The sequence below is a fragment of the Oryx dammah genome, unplaced genomic scaffold (assembly GCF_014754425.2).
Source record: "Oryx dammah isolate SB20612 unplaced genomic scaffold, SCBI_Odam_1.1 HiC_scaffold_7, whole genome shotgun sequence".
In the NCBI taxonomy this organism is placed as follows: Eukaryota; Metazoa; Chordata; class Mammalia; order Artiodactyla; family Bovidae; genus Oryx; species Oryx dammah.
This window is the reverse complement of record NW_024070191.1, coordinates 30,872,750-30,896,040: the sequence shown is the minus strand read 5'-3', so window position 1 is coordinate 30,896,040 and position 23,291 is coordinate 30,872,750. Positions and strand designations below refer to the sequence as shown.

The window sequence follows — 23,291 nt, the reverse complement described above, 5'->3', positions numbered from 1 at the left end:
AGGGCTTTCTCCCTGTAAAGTGATAAAAAAATTTTTACCTTTTGACATGCTTTGCAGATTCAGCGATAAAGAACCCTAGCGTGTTCTTATGGAGCTTAACTTGAGCAGGTGGATTTAACATCAGCCCGCTGGAAACAGAAAATAAAAATACAGTAACTTCCCCCTCCAATATCGGTTTTTACCAATGGATTCTCTAAGTTGCAGAGTTAATAGGACTCAATCCCCTTTTATTGCAGGAATTTACAGTAGAAAATGGGGGTTTGACTGCATTTAATCGATCAATTGCTGACAAACATCCTGAGAGGGAGCCAGGTCAAAACTCAGTACCTGAGCTGCGTACATTCCCTGGACTATGCCCTGAATCAGAAATAGTCAAAGCAATGCAGATGCAGGAAGCTTGGCTAATCTGAGATATCCAAAGCCAGAGAGGCCAAGGCCGCACAGTTGCTAGTCTTATGGTCATTCTAGTGGTATACATCATTAGGCTTTTTGCCCTTCAGATTAACTATTAATAGCTGGATTCAAGAGTTCCTTTTATTGGCCAGTACAGTGAGTGAAAAAGTTGGCTTAAAGCTCAACATTCACAAAACGAAGATCATGGCATCTGGTCCCATCACTTCATGGGAAATAGAGGGGGAAACAGTGGAAACAGTGTCAGACTTTATTTTGGGGGGCTCCAAAATCACTGCAGATGGTGACTGCAGCAATGAAATTAAAAGACGCTTACTCCTTGGAAGGAGGGTTATGACCAACCTAGATAGCATATTCAAAAGCAGAGACATTACTTTGCCAACAAAGGTCCGTCTAGTCAAGGCTACAGTTTTTCCAGTGGTCATGTATGGATGTGAGAGTTGGACTGTGAAGAAGGCTGAGCACCGAAGAATTGATGCTTTTGAACTGTGGTGTTGGAGAAGACTCTTGAGAGTCCCTTGGACTGCAAGGAGATCCAACCAGTCCATTCTGAAGGAGATCAACCCTGGGATTTCTTTGGAAGGAATGATGCTAAAGCTGAAACTCCAGTACTTTGGCTACCTCATGCGAAGAGTTGACTCATTGGAAAAGACTGATGCTGGGAGGGATTGGGGGCAGGAGGAGAAGGGGATGACAGAGGATGAGATGGCTGGATGGCATCACGGACTCGATGGACGTGAGTCTGAGTGATCTCCGGGAGTTGGTGATGGACAGGGAGGCCTGGCGTGCTATGATTCATGGGGTCGCAAAGAGTTGGACACAACTGAGCGACTGAACTGACTGACTGACAGTTTTTAAACTCATGTCTTTGACTTCACTTTCGTCTTTGACTTCACTTTCATCTATCTTGACTGTAAGATTTTTGAAAGCAGGAACCACATGAACTGTTTCTATTTCTACACCACTTGAATATTTTGAATATTTATTCAAATATTCACTACTTGAATATTTTCTGTTTTATTATGCTTTGGGTATTTGAAAACACTGTCTTATAAATTTGAACCATAATATTTTTTGATGGGCTACTCCATTGTGACTGTCTGAATTCCTCAAATTCTCCCTGTTTGTCAGGCTCTCCCATTTTTATTTCCTTTAATTTAGACCTCCAATATGGTTAGATCTCATGACCCTATGCCTTCCCTCACTTTGTTTGTACATGATCAAAGTTCTCCTTTCCTCCTTTGAAACACACCCTTCCTATTATACTCACAATGGAAAGAAGTCAAGTCTTTGTTTGGGCAAAGCTTAGTCTGTTAGGATATTCCAAAGTAATGTGCAAGTGTTCGAGCCTTACAAAAATAAAAGAGGTTGCGCAACAAAAGCTCTTCAGATCTATGCTGGGAGTAAAAGATGTTGAATAGCTGTGTTCAAGTAGATTATTACGAGACCCTGTGTAGGGCTTTCTCTGAGTACTAACTGACTAACACATACACGGAATGATCGCTTTTAAGCCTGAAAAGCATGGATTGTGCCTCCCCTACTCCAATATCATGGGCTGATGTCCACTGCTCAAGAAGTATATGCTCAAGTTGTATCTTAATATGTCTTTTTTTAAAGGCAGGGTCCTCTGAACTCAAATTGAATACTTAGTTATGAAGATACAGTTGTGATAACTTCTGTGGTTGCATTTGTAAGAAAAGGTGAACTTTCTCCGAAGACTTGACCTCTTGTTCATGAATCACGACAAGCTGCTCTGTTAGAAAATGCTGGCCCCTGGAACAGACTCAGGAAATTCTCTAATTGGGGTGTGATCCAGCTTTACCACTTACCAGGTGATAAATTATTCCCCAAGACAGACTCTGAGGATTACCCAGGGCTTTTGCCCATCTTAGAGTCTACTCAAGTATATCAATTAGAAAAGAACAGAAATAGTGAGGAGATATAGGTTTCCGCCTAGTTTTTCAATATACTTGCCTAAAGCACAGCATTGAGTTTCCCTGATTTCATTCTGTGAAGTGACTGGTGGCTTTAACACAGCTAGGTGACTAGAAGAGCTCCGATCACATAAGTGCCCAGACTGAGTTTAGATTCTCGTTTGCCCCTTGGGTGTGGTGCGAGCTTGGGAAAACTATTTACCCTTTCTTAGCTCCTCCTCCATAAAATGGAGCAAATAATTGTACCCTTCTTACAGCGTTGTTGTGAGGATTCAGGAGTTCATGTAAGTGAAGTGCTTAAACCAGCGTTGGTCAGGAACAAGCAATCATGTAAGACTGCTGTTACCAATATCTTTGCCAAATCAGGATTTTATTCTTTTGATGCAACTCTGACTCTTTGGTGAGAAACCAGAGTTAAATCTATGTCAGAGCAGGTGTCTCTCTCACTGTGGGTAGATGTCTGCTAGGGAGTAAATAGCACCAGAACTTCTTGAATATACATGGAACTTAGCTGCTCACTCATGTTTCTGGTCCACAGTGTCCTAACAGTCATCCTAATAAAGTTGATAGAAATCTGGGATGTTAAATGTGGAAATGGTATTAAGAGCATTTGGCGCAGTCATTTCTGACTGCCAGTGAACAAAAATGACTTTATTATAGAGATTCAAAACCAATTCAAAGATTTGGGTTTTATAAGTGTTATTTTTGAATTCTATGTCTATTTTTCAGAAGTGGGGTTCTGAATTCTCTGTCTTTAAAACTTTGCAAATAATTCTGATGTATAATCCCAGTTGTTGAAGGCCAAAGATGTTAAAACCTGATCAGATGTTAAAACCCTGATCAAGCTTTGGGCTGCTCTGAAACTCAAACTGCCCGCCCTGTGAAGTAAGACACCAACCTCTTCACTCTCATCTATTTCCAGCAGAAAGGGAACTCGGACATTGGTTTAGATTTTGAAATTTTCGTGAGTATGGTGGAATTGTTAAATAAAATGTAGTGGCCAGAGGATGCGAGTCTTCACTCTCGTTAAGGACTTGCTTTGTGACATACCCTGCTGAGTCCTTTCAACTCAGATACCTTCTACACTCTTTCTACATGACACATTATTCCTTCTTTTGAACTTTTCAGATACTTATACTGATATCATTCAACATTACTGAAATTTTAAGGGTTTCCTATGAGTCTAGGCTCCTGGTAATGTCAGTCTTAGAGCTGGAAGAGATCCTAGGAATTCATTCGCGTGACTTCCTCATTTTACAGGTGATGGACACTTCTCCAAGGCCACTGATCTGGCAAATCAGAACCGTGTTCTGAACCTAGTCTATTGATTCCAATTTAATTCAGAATTAAAGGAAGTTTTCCACTAAAAAAAAAAAAAATACAAGCCACATGTTTCTTGTTTCCCATTCCACTTAAGCCCCACTTTTTCTTGTTTTCCAGCATCTTTTATCTCTATATCATTGTGGTTGATTCTGGATTTTCTTTTTTTATTGTACGATCACTTCTCATATTTCTTATATTATCCTATATGCATTTTCAGGAAATGCTTATGGTCTAATAAGGGTACTTCTTTCTTTCATCTACCTGATCAACAGCAAACTTTGCCCTGTAAGTCAGTCAAATCCGCATTTTTTTTTCATATTTTTCAGATTAGTTTCTAAGGCTTTCTAAGGTTTGTGGGAACACTTTGATCACAAATAATTCTATTTCATGGTATGATCTACGGTCAAGCCTTACAAGATCTGGGAATGTATTAAGAGGAACAGATCTGAGAAGGTGATATTGTCCTCTCTCTCTCCTGATCGTGAAAGACACTGGGGCAAGACCAGGGCAACAGAGACAAAGTCTTTGCCCACCTACTGGGCAACCTTTCGAACCCCAGTGTTCACAGACAGTATCAAATGCACCACAGCTGCCTGGGTGCCTGAGAGGCCAGCTCTCACCACAGGGCTGCAAGCTTAGTTAAGGCTGTGTCTCTGCCAAAATCATTATCTTTAAAGAGTGTCCTCAAAGAATCTGAAGAGATTCGAAGCCTCACTGATACCAGTAACCGTAGCAGGTGGACTTGTGCTCGATGGCGATCAGCAGGAGGTGCATCTTCGTGAAGCAGAGCCTGGAGAGAAGACGAGGAGGGGTGAGGTGAGACAGGAGAGCAAGCACCGGCTCCCAGTGATGGGGGGCTGGGTGTTGTGCTGGGCTCTGCGCCTGGAGGGACACCGCCCGCTCGGCAGGGGGAGGGCCGCTCAAACACGAAACGTTCTCTGAACATTTGGACATTAGAGGAGAGTGAGTCCACCCTGGAGTAACTCACAGCCAGGGAGCCAACTGGGACAGCCACGACCCTGTCCCGCACGGACTGTAACCCCCAGCCCAGGCAGCAGACGCTCCAACTTACTCATCCTTAGGCCTTTGGGGCCTGCTACCGAGCCTATAGTGAGCCCTCTGTGAGCTCTGGGGAAAGGGTGCATGGCACGAAACCAAGGAGAGGTTTTCCCCTTCACTTACTGGCAAGCATCAGGAAAGCTCATCCCAGCAAAGTCATTGGAGAGACGTTGCGTCAGGATTTTGTTCTTCAGGCCATTGCAGAAAAGCTGCTGCCAAGGCTCGTGAGGACAGATCTGGAACACACAGCCAGGTCACGGGAGGCCGGGTGACGTGGAGTTCAGGGTCTACTAGTTCAAGCTGCGTGTTCTGCCCAGTACCAAACCAGTACCCACTGGCATTCAGGTCCCGGGAGGGAGCTTTGTCAGGACTTCCCAGGTGGTCCAGGAGTTCAGACTTCTCCTTACAAAGCAGGGGGTGCGGGTGATCCCTGATCAGGGAGCTAGGATCCCACATGACTTGTGGCCAAAAAAACCAACACATAAACAACAGAAACAACAGTGTGAAAAACTCAGTAAAGATTTTAAAATGGTCCATATAAAAAAAATTTTTTTTAATGAAAAGAAAGGAGCTTTGTCCTCATGATTAACTGGACAGATGTCAAAGGAAGAACTAAAACTCCATCATACATCTCAAGGATTCCCATAACGAAGAGGGAACACCATGATTTAATCGTGCTTCCTGCTAGAAATGAATTCTTCTTCTAGTTATTTCAGCAGGTAGATTGTTTTTTGAGTCAGGAACAACAAGATGGGAAGGGGAATGTGGAATCCAACTTATCTCCTCCTAGGTATGGCTGTTTAAGATTATTAAAAAAATATTAATTTCCTAGTCACTGACTAATCATATACCACAAGGATGAAACTGTTGATGACTTCTGCTCAGGATCAGAACCCCTTCTTGGTTCAAATAAACTCAAAAAGCTGTCCCAATGCTTGGACATGACATTGAGAAATCAAGGACAGCGACAGGTTTCTAGACAAAGAGGGATGTGACGGAAGGATTTCTCTGTCTCTCAGAAAAAGCTAAATGCTGTTCTCGTCTGTACAAGACCCCCGGGATGTTGTTTTGCACTATTTGCATTGTTCTCTTCTTCTTCCCCTTGTAGCCCTGAGAATCACCACCACGCTGCTCTGAGCAGGACAGGCCCCTTAAAGCCCAGAATCTCTGATGAAGCCTGGAATTTCTAGGAACTGTGAAACACCTTGGCGCTGGAGAGTTAAGGCCAGCCCAGAAACATGCCTCAGATGGCCATCTTGTGGTTTAGGAAGAAAAAAAAAAAAAAAGAAACAGATGAACAAAAAAATTCTGCCCTGCTATAAACGACCACTTCTTTCTAGCATACCTCATCCGAGTCCCAAGCTGCAGGCTCTCCTGTATTTTCCCATTTTCTTTTTTTAAAATTACTATTATGACTGGCTTCACTGGGTCTTCACTGTGGTGCATGAGCTCTCTCTAGTGGGTGCATGAAGGTCTCTAGTTTTAGTGCACAGGCCCAGCGTGGGGGGTCTTAGTTCCCTGACCAGGGACTGAACCTGCATCCCCTGCATTGGAAGATGGATTCTTAACCACTGGACCGCCAGGAAGTCCCCTCCTACTTTCTTAAAATCCTTTAGTGAGGAAGGCTCACCTCCTTCGGCAGTTCAGCCCATGATTTAAGTCCTCATTGACTATAGAACCTGGCTTAGTGCTGCCAACCCAAAGGCTCCAGTTTTTGCAAGAAAGTAAAACTCCGATGGCTTGGCAGGTACAGAATCTGCCTTCAATGCAGGATACATGAGACACAGGTTTGATCCCTGGGTCGGGAATATCTCCTGGCGGAAGAAAGGGCAACCAACTCCAGTATTCTTACCTGGAAAATCCCATAGACAGAGGAGGCTGGTGGGCTACAGTCCATGGGATCACAAAGAGTTGGACACAACTGAGCATATGGCCCAAAAAATAACCATAGATATGAAGATTTCTTGAGTCTTTTTTTTTTTTTTATCAGAAAAAGAAACAGGAAGACAAGACAGATTTGGGATTTGGACAGTAGACTCAGGGAGTTCAAGTAAATCAGTTGGATTAAATCTAATCCAAGTTTAAGTTTAAGGCAATGCTCTGTGCTTAGAACCAACCAGAAATGCTACTCAGACTTCAACTTCTCACCATATAATCAATATAGATCAGTAGAGTCAGAATATGTGGCACTGACTCAAGGCTTTCTAATCTGACTGCTCAGAAGTTTTACAAATATTAACTCAATACCTGGGAAAAATCAGATCACAAGTAGATTGCGTGCTAAGTTGCTTCAGTCATGCCCAAATCTTGGCAACCCCATGGACTACAGCCCATCATGCTCCTCTGTCCATGGGATTCTCCAGGCAAAAATACTGGAGTGGGTTGCCATTCCCTTCTCCCCGTGATCTTCCCAACCCAGGGATCGAACCCACGTCTCTTATGTCTCCTGCATTGCAGATGGATTCTTCACCACTAGCGCCACCTGGGAAGCCTACGAGTAGACTGAAGTGAAGTGAAGTCACTGAGTCACGTCCGACTCTTTGCCACCCTGCGGACTGTAGCCCACCAGGCTCTTCCATCCATGGGATTCCCCAGGCAAGAATACTGGAGTGGGTTGCCATTTCCTTCTCCAGGGGATCTTCTCAACCCAGGGATCGAACCCAGGTCTCCTGCATTGCAGGCAGACACTTTAACCTCTGAGCCACCAGGGATTAGCAAGTCTTATTTTACAGATGCAGAAACTGTCAGAGAAAGTTTAAATGCCTCATCCGAGCAAAGTGGACCATAAGACAGTGGCCTCCTGACCATTAAATCTAAGTTAATGGGTTTAATTAATTTAAGTTAATAATTAATTGAATTAATTTTAGTTAATTTAATTAATTACAGAATCTAAAGCACCAGAGCCGAGTACAACATGAGAAAATTTTGCCCTGACTCTGATCAATTTAGAATTCCTGAAAGGGGGTTTCAGACTTCAAACTCCCTGATCAACAAATGATCATGACCCCAAGTCTCCCTTAATTCCTATCTTCCAGAAGCCACTGTATGAATATTGACAGGTGACCATCATCACTGAGGAGGTTCCAACTTAGACAAACAAACAGTAGGAAAAACCAATGACAAACAAGGACAGAAAACAAAGCCACAGCAGGGCAGGTTGTACATCTGTACCTTCTGTATTTCCACGAAGGAGACAAAATCTTCATGTAGAGTTCTCCCTCTATTTTCTCCAGACATGGAGAGTAAAATCACAGTCACCACAGCAGATATTGCAGTTAACTCTCGCTTTTCTAAGCTTATAACTCACAGGCAAAGACAATGTCCTCACCAGCCACTTGCTGGGTCACACACAGTGACCACTCAGCTCAGTTCAGTCGCTCAGTCGTGTCCAACTCTTCGCGACCCCATGAATCGCAGCACACCAGGCCTCCCTGTCCATCACCAACTCCTGGAGGTCACTCAGACTCACGTCCATCGAGTCCGTGATGCCATCCAGCCATCTCATCCTCTGTCGTCCCCTTCTCCTCCTGCCCCCAATCCCTCCCAGCATCAGGGTCTTTTCCAATGAGTCAACTCTTCGCATGAGGTGGCCAAAGTACTAGAGTTTCAGCTTTAGCATCAGTCCTTCCAAAGAACACCCAGGGCTGATCTCCTTTAGGATGGACTGGTTGATCTCCTTGCAGTCCAAGGGACTCTCAAGAGTCTTCTCCAACACCACAGTTCAAAAGCATCAATTCTTCAGCGCTCAGCTTTCTTCACAGTCCAAGTCTCGCATCCATACATGACCACTGGAAAAACCATAGCCTTGACTAGATGGACCTTAGTTGGCAAAGTCATGTCTCTGCTTTTCAATATGCTCTCTGGGTTGGTAGGTTAAAGTTTGTTCGCTGCAGCATCACCAAGGCTCATTCTGACTGCCTGACGGCCAGCTCTACTTCTCTGTATATGCATGTGTTATGTGTTAAGTCGCTTCAGTCGTGTTGGACTCTTTGCAGTCTTATGGATAGCCCACCAGGCTCCTCTGTCAATGGGATTCTCCAGGCAAGAACACTGGGGTGGGTACCATGCCCTCCTCCAGGGGATCTTCCCATGCGGGGATCAAACCCGCATCTCTTGTGTCTCCTGTATTGGCAGGTGGGTTCTTTACCACTAGCACCATCTGGGAAGCCTCATCTCCTTATATTCACAGAAGGAATTCTGTGGTTTCCAGTGAGCATTTTGCTGGCCAGAGTATCTTTTGAATCTTTCACTTCTTTTGCTTTTTCTTTACAGTGCTGGAGAAAGGACCAGAAAAGGAATGCCAATTTTTTTTTTAATTTATTTGAAAAAAGGAAATAAAATGCAAGGAGAAGTCATAAAGAAAATTGAGCATAAGAAGGGTAAAATGTGGATGAATAATTAGATGGAGAGAAAGGTCACTCTCTGGAGAAACTGTGAGTTTTCCAGACCCAGCTGAGCGTTGAGAATATCTTTCTTGGAAGCGCTTCATGGGGATGGCATTTGGAAGGCCATGCTATGTGCTATCATATTTCATCCTGGTAGTCCACTGAGCCACTTAATTTGTCTCAAGCAAAGGTATCAAAAGACCTGATGTAGGAGACTGGAAGTAGATATCCAACAGCCAGAGGCACAGGGCACAGTAATAAGACTGTAAGTCAGACAATTTTCTGTCTGTTACTCATTAACTTATTATACAGTCAACTAGTTAGCTTCCACAACTGGGATACTCCCTTGAAATACTGAGAGAAACATCAGTTCAGTTCAGTTCAGTCACTTAGTCCTGTCCAACTCTTTGCAAGCCTTTGGACTGCAGCACGCCAGGCCTCGCTGTCCATCACCAACTCCCAGAGCTCAAACTCATGTCCATTGAGTCGGTGATGCCATCCAACCATCTCATCCTCTATTGTACCCTTCTCCTCCTGCCTTCAATCTTTCCCAGAATCATGTCTTTTCCAATGAGTCAGTTCCTTGCATCAGGTGGCCAAAGTATTGAGGCTCTAGCTTCATCATCAGTCCTTCCAATGAACATTTAGGATTGCTTTCCTTTAGGATTGATTGGTTGGATCTCCTTGTAGTTCAAGGGGCTCTCAAGAGTCTTCTCAGCACCATAGCTCGAAAGCATCAATTCTTTGGTGCTCAGCTTTCTTTAGGCTCCAACTCTCACATCCATACATGACCACTGGAAAAACTATAGCTTTGAATAAATGGACCTCTGATGGGTAAAGTAATGTCTCTGCTTTTTAATATGCTGTCTAGTTGGTCACATCTTTCTTCCACGGAGCAAGTGTCTTTTAATTTCATGGCTGCAGTCACCATCTGCAGTCATTTTGGAGCCCAAGAAAAGAAAGTCTGTCACTGTTTCCACTGTTTCCCCATCAATTGGCCATGAAGTGATGGGATCAGATGCTATGACCTTCATTTTCTGAATGTAGAGTTTTAAGGCAGCTTTTTCAGTCTTCTCTTTCACCTCATCAAAAGGCTCTTTAGCTCCTCTTCACTTTCTGCCATAAGGGTGGTGTCATCTGCATATCTGAGGTTATTGATATGTCTCCTGGCAATCTTGATTCCAGCTTGTGCTTCATCCAGCTTGGCATTTCCCATGGTGTACTCTGCATATAAGTTAAATAAGCAGGGGGACAAAATAGACCCTTAACATATTCCTTTCCCAATTTGAAACAAGTCTGTTGTTCCATGTCTGGTTCTAATTGTTGCTTTCTGACGTGCATACAGATTTCTCAAGAGGCAGGTAAGGTGGTCTGGTATTCCCATCTCTTTCAGAATTTTCCACAATTTCTTGTGATCCGCACAGTCAAAGGCTTTTGTGTAGTCAATAAAGCAAAAGTAGATGTTTTTCTGGAATTCTCTTGCTTTTTTGATGATCCAATGGACGTTGGCAATTTGAGCTCTGGTTCTTCTGCCTTTTCTAAATCCTGCTTGAACATCTGGAAGTTCTTGGTTCAAGTACTATTGAAGCCTAGCTAGGAGAATTTTGAGCATTACTTTGCCAGCATGTGAGATGAGTGCAATTGTGTCGTAGTTTGAACATTCTTTGGCATTGTCTTTCTTTGGGATTGGAATGAAAACTGACCTTTTCCAGTCCTGTGATCGTGGCTGAGTTTTCCAAATTTGCTTGTATATTGAGTGCAGCACTTCCACAACATTCTCTTTTAGGATTTGAAACAGCTCAGCTGGAATTCCATCACTTTCACTAGCTTTGTTTATTGTGATGCTGCCTAAGGTTCACTTGACTTCATATTCTAGAATGTCTGGCTCTAGGTGAGTGATCACACCATGATGGTTATCTGGGTCATGAAGATCTTTTTTGTGTAGTTCTTCATGTATTCTTGCCACCTCTTCTTAATATCTTTTGCTTCTGTGAGGTCCATACTTTTTCTGTCCTTTATTGTGCCCGTCTTTGCATGAAATATTCCCTTGGTGTATCTAATTTTTTTTGAAGAGATCTCTAGTCTTTTCCATTCTATTGTTTTCCTCTATTTCTTTCCACTGACCGCTGAGGAAGGCTTTCTTATCTCTCCTTGCTATTCTTTGGAACTCTGCTTTCAAATGGATTTATCTTTCCTTTTCTCCTTTGCCTTTCACTTCTCTTCTTTGTCCAGGTGTTTGTAAGGTCTCCTCAGACAAGCATTTTGCCTTTTTGCATTTGTTTTTCTTGGGGATGGTCTTGATCTCTGCCTCCTGTACAGTGTCATGAATCTCCATCCATAGTTCTTCAGGCCCTCTGTCTATCAGATCTAACCCCTTGAGTCTATTTGTCACTTCCACTGTATAATCATATGGGATTTGGTTTAGGTCAGACCTAAATGGTCTAGTGGTTTTCCCTAGTTTTTTCAATTTATTTCTGAATTTGGCAATAAGGAGTTCATGATCTGAGCCACAGTCAGCTCCTAGTCTTGTTTTTGCTGACTGTATAGGCCTTCTCCATCTTTGGCTGCAAAGAATATTATCAATCTGATTTTGGTATTGACTATCTGGAGATGTCCATGTGTAGAGTCTTCTCTTGTATTGCTGGAAGAGGGTGTTTGCTATGACCAGTGCATTCTCTTGACAAAACTCTGTTAGCTTTTGCCCTGCTTCATTTTGTACTCCAAGGCCAAACTTGCCGATTATTCCAGGTGTCTCTTGGCTTCCTACTTTTATATTCCAGTGCCCTATGATGAACAGGGCATCTTTTTTGGGTTTTAGTTCTAGAAGGTCTTGTAGGTCTTCATAGAACTGTTCAACTTCAGCTTCTTCGGCACTAGTGGTTGGGGCCTAGAGTTTGATTACTGTGATATTGAATGGTTTGCTTTGGAAATGAACAGAGATACTTCGGAGTACTGCATTTTGGTGTCTTTTGTTGACTATGAGGTCTACTCTCTTTCTTCTAGGAATTCTTGCCCACAGTAGTACATGTTATGGTAATCTGAATTAAATTCACCCATTCCAGTCCATTTTAGTTCATTGATTCCTAAAATGTTGATCTTCACACTTGCCATCTCCTGTTAGACCACTTCCAATTTATCTTGATTCATGGACCTAACATTCCAGGTTCCTACACAATATTGCTCTTTACAGCATCGGACTTTACTTTCATCACCAGTTGCATCCACAACTGGGCATTGTTTTCACTTTGGCTCCATCTCTTCATTCTTTCTGAAGTTATTTCTCCACTCTCCTTCAGTAGCATATTGGACACCAATCTACCTGGGAAGTTTATCTTTCAGTGTCAATCTTTTTGCCTTTTCATACTGTTCATGGGGTTCTCAAGGCAAGAATACTGAAGTGGTTTGCCATTCCCTTCTCCAGTGGACCACGTTTTGTCAGACCTCTCCACCATGACCTGTCCATCTTGGGTGGCCCTACATGGCATGGCTCATAGTTTCATGGAGTTAGACAAGGCTGGTCTGTGTGATCAGTTTGTTTAGTTTTTTGTGACTGAAACATCATGTATTTAAAATGTATGACACACAGTAGACATTCAACATGTGTCTACTATTATTATTACTGCATAGAATGCCCCAAAGTAATCTGTAAAATTAAATTTTAATGATTATTTGTATAATTATTTCTCTGATGAAAATAATTATTTATTATTGTCCATTACTTTGTATTTAACTTATATGTTAATATATGAAATCTCCACTAATACGTTTTATTTTATATTTCTTTCTTTATTTATTTTATATTTCTATCTTCAGTAACTCAATGTGCTTCTAGATTTATGAGTACATTTAGTTTCATAATATCATGGAGTGCAAGGAGGAAGCAGAGTTATGGTTTCTATTTCGCAAGTAAATATTTTTAGGTAACGGCTTCCCCAGTGGCTCAGCAGCAAAGAATCCATCTGTCAGTGCAGGAGATGCAGGTTCGATACCTGGGCCAGGAAGATCCCCTGGGTAAGGAAATGGCAACCCACTCCAGGATTCTTGTCTGGAGAATCCCATGGACAGAGGAGCCTGGGGGCTATAGTCCATGGGGCGGCAAAAAAAAAGAGTCAGACATGACATAGTGACTAAACAACAGTAATAATTCTCGGGAAAGAATCAGATAAACAACTTCTTTAAGGTCAGTGTGGTGCCTGGGACTTCAATCCAGATCTCTCAATTCCTTCTCAGCTTAAGTAGAAGCCAAATCTCACTTCTCGGGGCCTTCTTGCTTTCCTAAATTTTTATTTTCTATATCTGATCTTATATTTAGGAGGACATGGGGACAGAGCCAAGATTCAACATCAGTTTACAAGGTTACCTTCTTGTTTTGCTCAACAAATAGAGACGTCAGGAAGGTACACAAGCCTGGCACCAAGCAGCCCTGGGCGATGAATCCAAGCGTTAGTTCAGCAAAGCAGATGATGTTGTCGCCAGTGTTCCAGTTCCAGCTGGGGATCTTTGGCAGAAAGGCCTGTTTCAGGGTAGAAAGTAACAGAAACAGTCTCATGGACACAGAAAACAAGCTAGTAACAAGCTAGTGGCTATCAGTGGGTAAAGGGAGGGAATGACAAGACAGGGGCAGGGAATTCTCTTAACACCAACTGCTACGTATAAAGTAGATAAGCAACAAGGATATGCTGTACAGCAGAGTGAAATATAGCCATTATTCTGAAATAACTTTAAATGGAGTATAATCTATAAAAATACTGAATTACTACATCATTTCACAACAGATACAAATATTGAATATTGTACACCTGAAACCAATATGACATTTTACATCAACTGTACTTCAACAAAACAAAGTATTGCTGTCTATTCCTCCCTTTAGATTTCTTCACATTTGCTTCATAAATTTAGGTTCTCTTATGTTGGTGTCATAAATATTTACAAATGTTCTATCTTCTTGCTGGATTGACCCCTTTATCATATGTAATGCTCTTCTTTTAATCTGATTAGAGTCTTTGTTTTCAAGTCTATCTTGTCTGAAGACAGGTACAGCTTCTTCAGATTTATTCTGTTTCCCATTGGCACATAATATATTTTTCCATCCCCTCATTTTCAGTCTTGTGCGTGTCCTTATTTCTCCTTTTCATTAGTTTTTTTCCTGAGGTTTAATCTTGTTCTTTTCTTTGAAACATAGTCCTCTGTTTCTTCCTTTTATTTGACTCTCTGTGTTGGTTTCTATGCATCAGATAAAATAGCCATCTCTCCTAGTCCTGAACGAGTGGACTTGTGCAGTAGACGAATCTCATTGTTCAACCCTGCCCTAGCCCTTGGCTGTCTCTCAAACCTTTGTCCAACCTGCCTACTTATTTTAGTGGCTCTCAGTATTTAGGCTGTGTCAAGACCTGTCAGTGACCCGAATGGAAGGATCTGAGTCAGCATCTAAATTCAGGATGACCGGATTCCAGACCATCAGGCATCTTTTAAAGTATATAAACATAACTCTTGTCAAATTGACATTTTTATGTGATTAATAATCTTAATGAGATTCCCAGTTTCACCTACAACTGGCAAAAACCTTTTGTGTGCAGACCCACTAGAAAATAGTAAGTTCATATATTACTTAGAGGAGCTAAGGTTCATCTAGGTCTGTAGACCAAAATAGGAGGATACTGAACAGGGTATAATGTTGCAATACCTTGTTATGGGACTGAAGTATCTGTATGATGACCCTGGTGTTAGGGTAATAGTTCTTGATAGAGAGCACCCTACATAAACAACAAATAGTCTCATTAGTGATGTGCCATGTCTAACATCTTTGTAATATAATTCAGTTCAAAGTTAAACTGATGTGTGCATAAGTACAGGAAAAGCACATATTACAAAGTTCTTTGTTATGATCTTTACTAGCATACATGTGGAAGAATACTACGATTTTAGTGACTTAGCAAATTATATCTATGGTAAGGTCACCTCTTGGTATTAAGAGATTGTGGTCATCTGGGACCAATTCTTGAGGAGGAATTTTCATACATTGTAGCTTTCAAACTCAAACACATTAATTAAAAAAAAAAAAAGGGACCGAATTGCTATCTATTATTGAAGTAGCTCATAGACTGTCTAACACAACTTTCTCAAAACAACTTTTACAAAATAAGAAACTAAGATTCTTCTCATATTTACTGCATAGGGCAATTTTCTTAACTGTTCCTTGCTTTTTGTAGAGTCACCTTCAGCTATATACATTTATTTTGCTCTGAGGGCCAACAGATTATCTGGGTTAGGTACAATGGCATTGCCATCACAATGATCATTTAAATCTGTTACCACAAATTAAGCTCCTGCTCATGGATAGTTCAGTTCAGGATGGTAACACTATCCATAGCCATCTTGAAAATATGGCCAAAAGTCTAAAGTGCACCCTACTGAACCACACACAACCTTTCACTAAGACTCCTAGAAAAAACCCCAGTAAATAAAGTCTCTGAATAAGGTTCACAAATCACATGTGCTATCTTTATTTTTGAGATGATATTAGTGAGAAAGGCGCTATCTGAACAGTTTATCAGTTATCTGTATGTTTGCTTTTTAAATTTACATAGCTGTTATTCACATAGAACTCCAGGAAAGTAAGTGGGAAAGGACATCAACATACAGGAAACTCTATTTTGACTTCCTTTTCTCATACATCTGCTGTCTCTGGGGGCAAAAAATAAGGCAGAAACCTGGAATATGATGAATCCTCTGTGCTATGATAGATGACACGTGTTTAGTCCTATGTACTGGGCTTTATTTTAAAGGAGAGAAAATAAAGACCAGAATCTGAGCATATAAGACACAGTGCCGGCTTCTTACCTCATAATGTTTGAAGAGTCTTCAGCATGTAAATCACTGCACAGAGGGTTGGCTATGATCAGGCAGGCTTCTGCAGAGTCCACCTATTCTTCAAGACGAAACAGCAGTCACCTTGTTAATTGCACGGGCAATGCTCGCCTGTTCCCTTTCGGGGTTTTCTTAGGATTCTGTCACCTGGTGCATGCTCAGTCATCCAGTCGTGTCTGGACTCTTGGCAACCCCATGGGTGGTAGCCCTCAAGGTTCCTCTGTCCATGGAACTTCCCAGGCCAGAATAGCGGAGTAGGTGGCCCTGGAGTAGAAGATCCCTACTCCAGGGATCTTCCCGAACCCGGAACTGAACCTGCGTATCGCACATCTCCTGCATAGCAGGTAGATTCTTTATCACTGAGCCACCTTGACAGCTCATGGTTGTGTCATAGAATTCCAATGAGAGAGAGAGCGCACTTGAGAAGGACTGGTGATAAGGATACCTGAGAGAGGCACCTTAGATGGATCAGGGTCCCTGACACAGATGCAGATTGCTTTAAAATGGGAATAGTGCATAGTGATATTTTTCCTATCATCCAAAAACATCAATTTATGAGCAGTGATGAGCAATAAGACCTTTGAAGCAATTACATGAGCAATAAGACCTTTTAAGCAATTGCCTTTCAGTTTAGCAAAAAAAAAAAAAAAATACTGAAGAGGTTCTTATCCCAAGCTGCAGGAAGGAGAAAGATTATTTTGCCTGTGTCAGTTTTTGCTTCACTTCTTTGTGTTGACTCTGTAAATCTCTACTTTAAAAACTGAAGCTTTTGGTATATATGATTCTGTGAGACCTAAAACATGAAAGGATGCTGGCCTTGGCCTTAAATGAAAGATATCTAGAGGGTTTGTTTCTGTCTTAGTCTCAGCCTAAGTGGGATCTCTGCTGTCTTCATTCATGCCCTTTCTATGAAAGGACATATCAGTGTGTTTAGAAGTTGGTGAAAGCTGACAGACTCCTAGAAATCTGTCATCTGGTAAGAATCCTACTTGGATAGAAAGATCTAACACACTTCTGCTATCCACAACTTTTCCAGATCTATTAGAACAATAAAATAAAACTGTTGTAGTCAGAGATTTCAGTGAAATAAAAAATTAAAATGTAAATGTATGTAAACAGTGAGGTTGGCTTGGTATTTGTCAAGAAGGATTTGAAGGCCAATTGCTAACATGTCCTCTATGATCAGTTTTTCAAGTTGAAGAGGTCATATTTCCCCCAGTTAAGAGTCTGGAGTAATACCTTTGGGAAGAGCAACACATTGTTTTAATTGTTTTAGCTTAGGGAAACGACAAGGAGGAAAAGAACTAGATCTTACCGCAACTCGCCTCAGATCCTCCCACTTCAGTGCAGACCCAGAAATGAAGGTTGTATAGGCCATGTGGCGCTTAAATATGGTTTCCAATTCCAACGAAGGAAGGACCCTGGACAAAGGATGCCGTGCCAGAGATGGAAAAAGAAGAGTGGCTTCAGTTTAGAGACTGTTATATTATTAGTGCATTTAATAAAAACCCTAATACTCTTGGAAAATATACATCTTCCATTACTAATCCCCATGCTCAGGTGATGTTGATACCATTAGCTTAATTCTAGGAATGGGTCTGGAGCTCAGGTACATCAGTCATAGTGATGTGAAACGGTACAAATTGGATTAATAATAATAATAAAAAAGAATTACTATGAACAAGGAAGTTCAGGATCAAATGAGAATATTTCAATTATTCAAAAAGACATAGCATTTTAAAACAATTAAATAAAATAGTTTCTAAATATGTAAACATTGGCAACCCACTCCAGTGTTCTTGCCTGGAGAATCCCAGGGATGGGGGAGCCTGGTGGGCTGCCATCTCTGGGGTCGCACGGAGTCAGACACGACTGAAGTGACTTAGCAGCAGCAGCAGAAGAGACAAATAGATGGATCTGCCACTGCAATAAAATATCTCAATGCATCTCTCTCAATTATTGACAGATCAAAGGGGAAAATGATAATCAAGTTTGATATTTATAAATTCTGCAAACAACTTTAGAACATTTTTCATTTTTATTGAGGCAAAATTGACAATTAAAATTGTAAAATATTTAGTGAATCAGTCTGCATTGTGGGAGACCTGAGTTCAATCCCTGGGTTGGGAAGATCCCCCGAAGATGGGAAAGGGTACCCACTCCAGTATTCTGGCCTGGAGAATTCCATGGACTGTATAGCCTGTGGGGTCACAAAGAGTCAGATACAACTGAGCAACTTTCACTTTTTCACTTTAGTGTTTGACATGATTTGATAGATGTATATACTGTGAAAGACTCCTCCCACTGAGTTAATTAACACATCCATCACACCTCACACATTTACCTTTTGTGGGGGTGATGACATTGTAAATTCTACTCTCTTAGCAAATTTCAATTATATAATAGTGTTATCAACTATGGTCACCATGTTTTATGTTAGATCCTCAGATTTTATTCATCTTAAAAAAGAAAGTCTGTACCCTTTTACCAAATCTTTCCCTGTTTCTCCCAGTTCCCAACCCTTGGCAAACCATCTCTCCACTTTGTTTATGGAAGAGTGACTTTTTTTTTAGATTTCAGATGTAAGTGATAACATGTTCTAATTTAACAATATGGATGAATGGAAGATTAATATACAAAAGTCAATTTGCTTTTTTATACCAAAAGCAAACAACTAGAAAATACAATTAATGAGACACTGTTTCCAATAGTATCAGAAAATATTAAATACCTATAAAATATGACATATAAATTTATTACAATATAAATATGTAAAATTATATAATATATAATAAACATCAGCAAGCTAGGAGATTTTGCAATATTATTAAGAAACACTAATTGAGAACTACATAAATAGATAACCATAAGTTATCTGAGAGTTAGAGTTAGAAATAGAAGTCAGAGTTAGAAATTGTAACACAAAGAAGTAAATTTTGAATTAAAAGTTCAATGAGATTCTCATCAATTTCTGCAGTTTTTCATAGTTCATGATAAAATGATTATAAAAATTATATGGAAGATAAAAGGCCAAAAAGAGCTTGTCAATTACTGAATAAAGATAAGCAAGGAGGAAAAATTTGCCCTAAGATATACAAGGACTAATTATGAACCTTAGAAATTAAAAAAGTATAGTATTAATGCAGTGACAGGTAAACTGATTTTTAAAAAAAACAAAAACAGAAGAGATCTATTCATACTGACAGCATGTCAGATCAGTGAGAGGAAAAGGATTTATTCAAAAACTAGCATTGATAAAATTGGTGTCTATGGAAAAAGATGAAATTTTATTCATGTGTCATGTCACACAAAAACCAAATTCCAGTAGAATTAGGAATTTAAAACAAAAAAATCAAAACTTCTTTACAGGAAATGCAGTTAATTATCTTATTTAAAGGGACTTCCTTGGTGGTCCAATGGCTAAAACTCTGAGGTCCTGATGCAGGAGGCCTGGGTTTAATCCCTGGTCAGGGAACTAGATCCTATATGTGGCAACTAAGAGCTCACATGCTGCAACTAAAAAGACCCCTAATGTTGCAGCTAAGATCTGGTACAGCCAAATAAATAAATAAAAATAAATATTTAAAAAATCTTTTATTTATTTTGTTTTTATTTATTTTTATTTATCTATTTTTTAAATATAAATTTATTTATTTTAATTGGAGGTTAATTACTTTACAATATTGTATTGGTTTTGCCAAACATCAACATGAATCCGCCACAGGTACTGGGATAGGGAAAAATTCTAAGCAAAACCTAAAAAGTTTTTAAATATAGTTGAAAATATTGAAAATATCAACTATAACATTAAAACCTTTTGAACCTATCAAAAGACATCTAATACTCTGAGAAAAGACAAGTTACAAACTAGAAGAATATAGCTACAGTTCACATCATTGATGAAAATAGCATCAGAATATTTTAAGCTCTCCTAGAAATTAAGTAAGAAAACCCCCACCAACAATCCAGTAAGAAAATGGGCAAAATGCATGGATAGGCATTTCACAGAAAGATGAAATACGTATGGGTAATGAACATGAAGAGAAACTACACTCTTTGTGATAAGGGGCATGTAAATCAAAACCACAATGAGATTCCATTTTACACTGATTGCATTGCAAAGATGAAAAAGTATGACCATGTCAACTGTTAGAAAAAAGCACAGATGTTTAGATACACAAAGTCCCTTACACATTGCCAATAAGTTTCAAAAATGGTGTAAACACTTGGCAAAACATGGTATTATTTCCTAAAATGAACATTCACATTTTTTTATACCATTAAACCACCACCGCTCCTCCCCCCACACACATAGACACTCTTGCACAGGTCCACCAAGAGCCATATACAGGCCATGTTAATAACAAAACTACTTCCAACAGAAAAATCTAGAAACAACTCAAATCACACCAAGAGTGCATAAATAAAGTTCACTCTGTCAATGAAATCACATAACAATGAAAAAAAATGTAAAAGCGTTACTTGCTCAGTCATGTCCAACTTTTTGCAACCCTATGGACTAGAGCCCTCTAGGCTCCTCCTCCTCTGTCCATGGAATTCTCTAGGCAAGAATACTGGAGTGGGTAGCCATTCCCTTCTCCAAACACCGATTAACTATAGCAACACTCAGAAATACGAGTGTATCTTAGAAATATAAAATAAGGAGAGTCTAAGTACTACAATATTCCATTGGTGAGATCCTCCTTCGGCAAAGGAGAACATTTTAAAGAGTATATACAAATGTAATAAAACTACAGGAGAGATAAAGAATGATAATAATGATGGACAAAAACTGAGAGCAGGATGAAATGTGGGAAAGACCATATAGTTAGATATCGATTGTGTCCTAAATTTTGTCTTGATGGTGACTTCATACATGCTGTGCTGGGTTAAGTCGTTTCAGTTGTGGCAACTCTTTGCAACCCTATGGACTGTAGCCTGCCAGGCTTCTCTATTCATGGGGATTCTCCAGGCAAGAATACTGGAGTGAGTTGCCATGCCCTCCTCCATGGGATCTTTCCGACCCAGCATTGAACCCACACCTCTTATGTCTCCTGCATTGGCAGGGGGGTTCTTTACCACTAGCGCCACCTGGGAAGCCTGGTGAGTTCATGAACTGGGGCTTAGAACATTTTTAAAATGAACTAATCAGAAAAATAAATAACCAAAATGTGCTTATGTATAAGTCAGTTACTAAGGTTGTTGTAAGAATTATGATAAATCCAATTCCAATTTCTCAACACCAAGAAAGAAAACTAAGCCTGATCATGTCATCCCTCTGCTCAAAATCACCAAGAATTCAGAACTGACTTGGAGAAAAGGCAACTTCCTTAAAGCCAAATCCTTACGATAGACTATATAACACTTTTATTATCTGGCCCACTACCAACTGCAATATTTTGAAAATCTCTGAGTAAAAGAGAATTATCAATCCTCTTGACTAAAACTTCCTTTGTTCCCTTAAAACATATGTGGACAAGTGAGAGCTTTGCATATTTCCATATATTAAATATCACTAGAGCTGGAATTTCTGTTTCCAGTAAATTAGGTAACTTCAGCCAGTGTTCTACTAAGGATATATAAAAATACTAGATGAAATATGGAAACATCTCCTAATAAATCATAAGAGATAAAACCAGACCATGAATAATTACCAGGCCAAAACTGAGAACAAATCAAGGTCTTAGAGGTTAAGTCTGGTTTTGTTTTTCTTTTTTATTCCCCCTGCAAGCACTGAGTAATTCAGAAGAAGCACTGACCAAAATGAGCTAACATATTTAGCTGATTCATTTTTCTGTAAAGTAGAAACTAACACAACATTGTAAAGCAACTATACACCAATAAAATTAATTTTAAAAATTCCTATAAGATTGAAAAATAATAAATAAGTAAAATAAACATGTGAAACATGCTATCACCATGCTAAAGGTCAGCTGGTGGTATCACAGGGCAAAGTGTCCAAAAAAACCCCAGCTCTGCTGATACACAAAATGAAGAGTTTGATAACTCCTCCAAATTTTAACCTGGCATAACTGAAGTATGGAGACATAGAAGTGTAAAACTGGATAAACTAGTTTTCAGATAGACTTCCATTCTTAGTTTGTCACCTGCATGGTACAAAGAACCTAAGCCTTGAACTTGGATTTATGTGGTCTTGAGGCAGAAGTGCCCCATTTTTCTTGGAAGAAATAAAGACATATCCTTTCTGTAAGAATGTAATATTTTTCTAGGCCACAAGTTATCTACATATATATTTTTAAGATGAGAGTCAGCACATAATCTATGATAAGAAAGCACACAAAGAAAACAAGATACTGTGTGTAACATCCAGTACAGATAACTGACAATAAAAACCAAAGACTTATTGTCAAATACACATTATTGATACTGTGTATAAAATAGGTAACTAGTAAGAACATACTATATAGCACAGGGGACACTACTAAAGGCACTGTGGTGATCTGAACAGGAAGGAAGCCCAAAGGAAGGGGAAACACATAGATATGTAGCTGATTCATTTTGCTGTAAATTAGAAACTAACACTTCTTGCCTGGCAAGTCCCATGGATGGAGGAGCCTGGTAGGCTGCAGTCCATGGGGTCGCTAGGAGTCAGACGTGACTGAGCGACTTCCCTTTCACTTTTCACTTTCATGCGTTGGAGAAGGAAATGGCAACCCACTCCAGTGTTCTTGCCTGGAGAATCCCAGGGAAGGGGGAACCTGGTGGGCTTCTGTCTCTGGGGTCGCACAGAGTCAGACACGACTGAAGTGACTTAGCAGCAGCAGCAGCAGCAGAAACTAACACAGCATTGTAAAGCAACTATATGCCAATAAAATCAATTTAAAATATTCCTATAAGATTGAACAATAATAAATAAAATAAACATGTGAAACATGCTATCACCATGTTAAGGTCAGCTGGGAAAAAAAAAACAAAGACTCTAGGCATTGAATTACTAGTCACAAATTACAACATAATTATATTTATTTTATTGAAACAAATGATAAGCCTGGGAACACAAGAATCTAAAAACAGAATATCTGAAACAGAACCAAATATAAACTCTAGAAAACTAAAAAATAAAATAACGGAAATGAAAAACTCAGTGAGTGAGTTTGTAAACAGATTAAACACAAAGAGAGAAGTACTAAACTGGAAGGTAGGTCAGAATAAATTATCCAGAATGTAATATCGGGATACAAAAAAGAAGGGAAATATAAAAAAGAAGATAAGAAATATATTTGGTACAGTAAAGAAAAGGGACTAATACACTTATAATTGAATCCCCAGAAAAGGAGGATGAAGAGCA

General features: G+C 40.0%; 1 protein-coding gene across 1 annotated transcript in view; it reads right to left on the bottom strand.

The window, feature by feature from the left end:
• The window catches only part of KCNU1 (potassium calcium-activated channel subfamily U member 1), a 143,277-nt gene that overhangs the window by 79,148 nt on the left and 40,838 nt on the right, over positions 1-23,291 (bottom strand). Inside the window, exons 11-17 of the mRNA XM_040242924.1 lie at positions 17,298-17,403; positions 15,956-16,038; positions 14,799-14,868; positions 13,473-13,625; positions 4,851-4,963; positions 4,390-4,458; positions 39-128 (exon numbers count right to left, since the gene is read on the bottom strand). Coding sequence (XP_040098858.1) covers positions 39-128; positions 4,390-4,458; positions 4,851-4,963; positions 13,473-13,625; positions 14,799-14,868; positions 15,956-16,038; positions 17,298-17,403 — 684 coding nt within the window. The remainder of the gene's footprint in view (positions 1-38; positions 129-4,389; positions 4,459-4,850; positions 4,964-13,472; positions 13,626-14,798; positions 14,869-15,955; positions 16,039-17,297; positions 17,404-23,291) is intronic.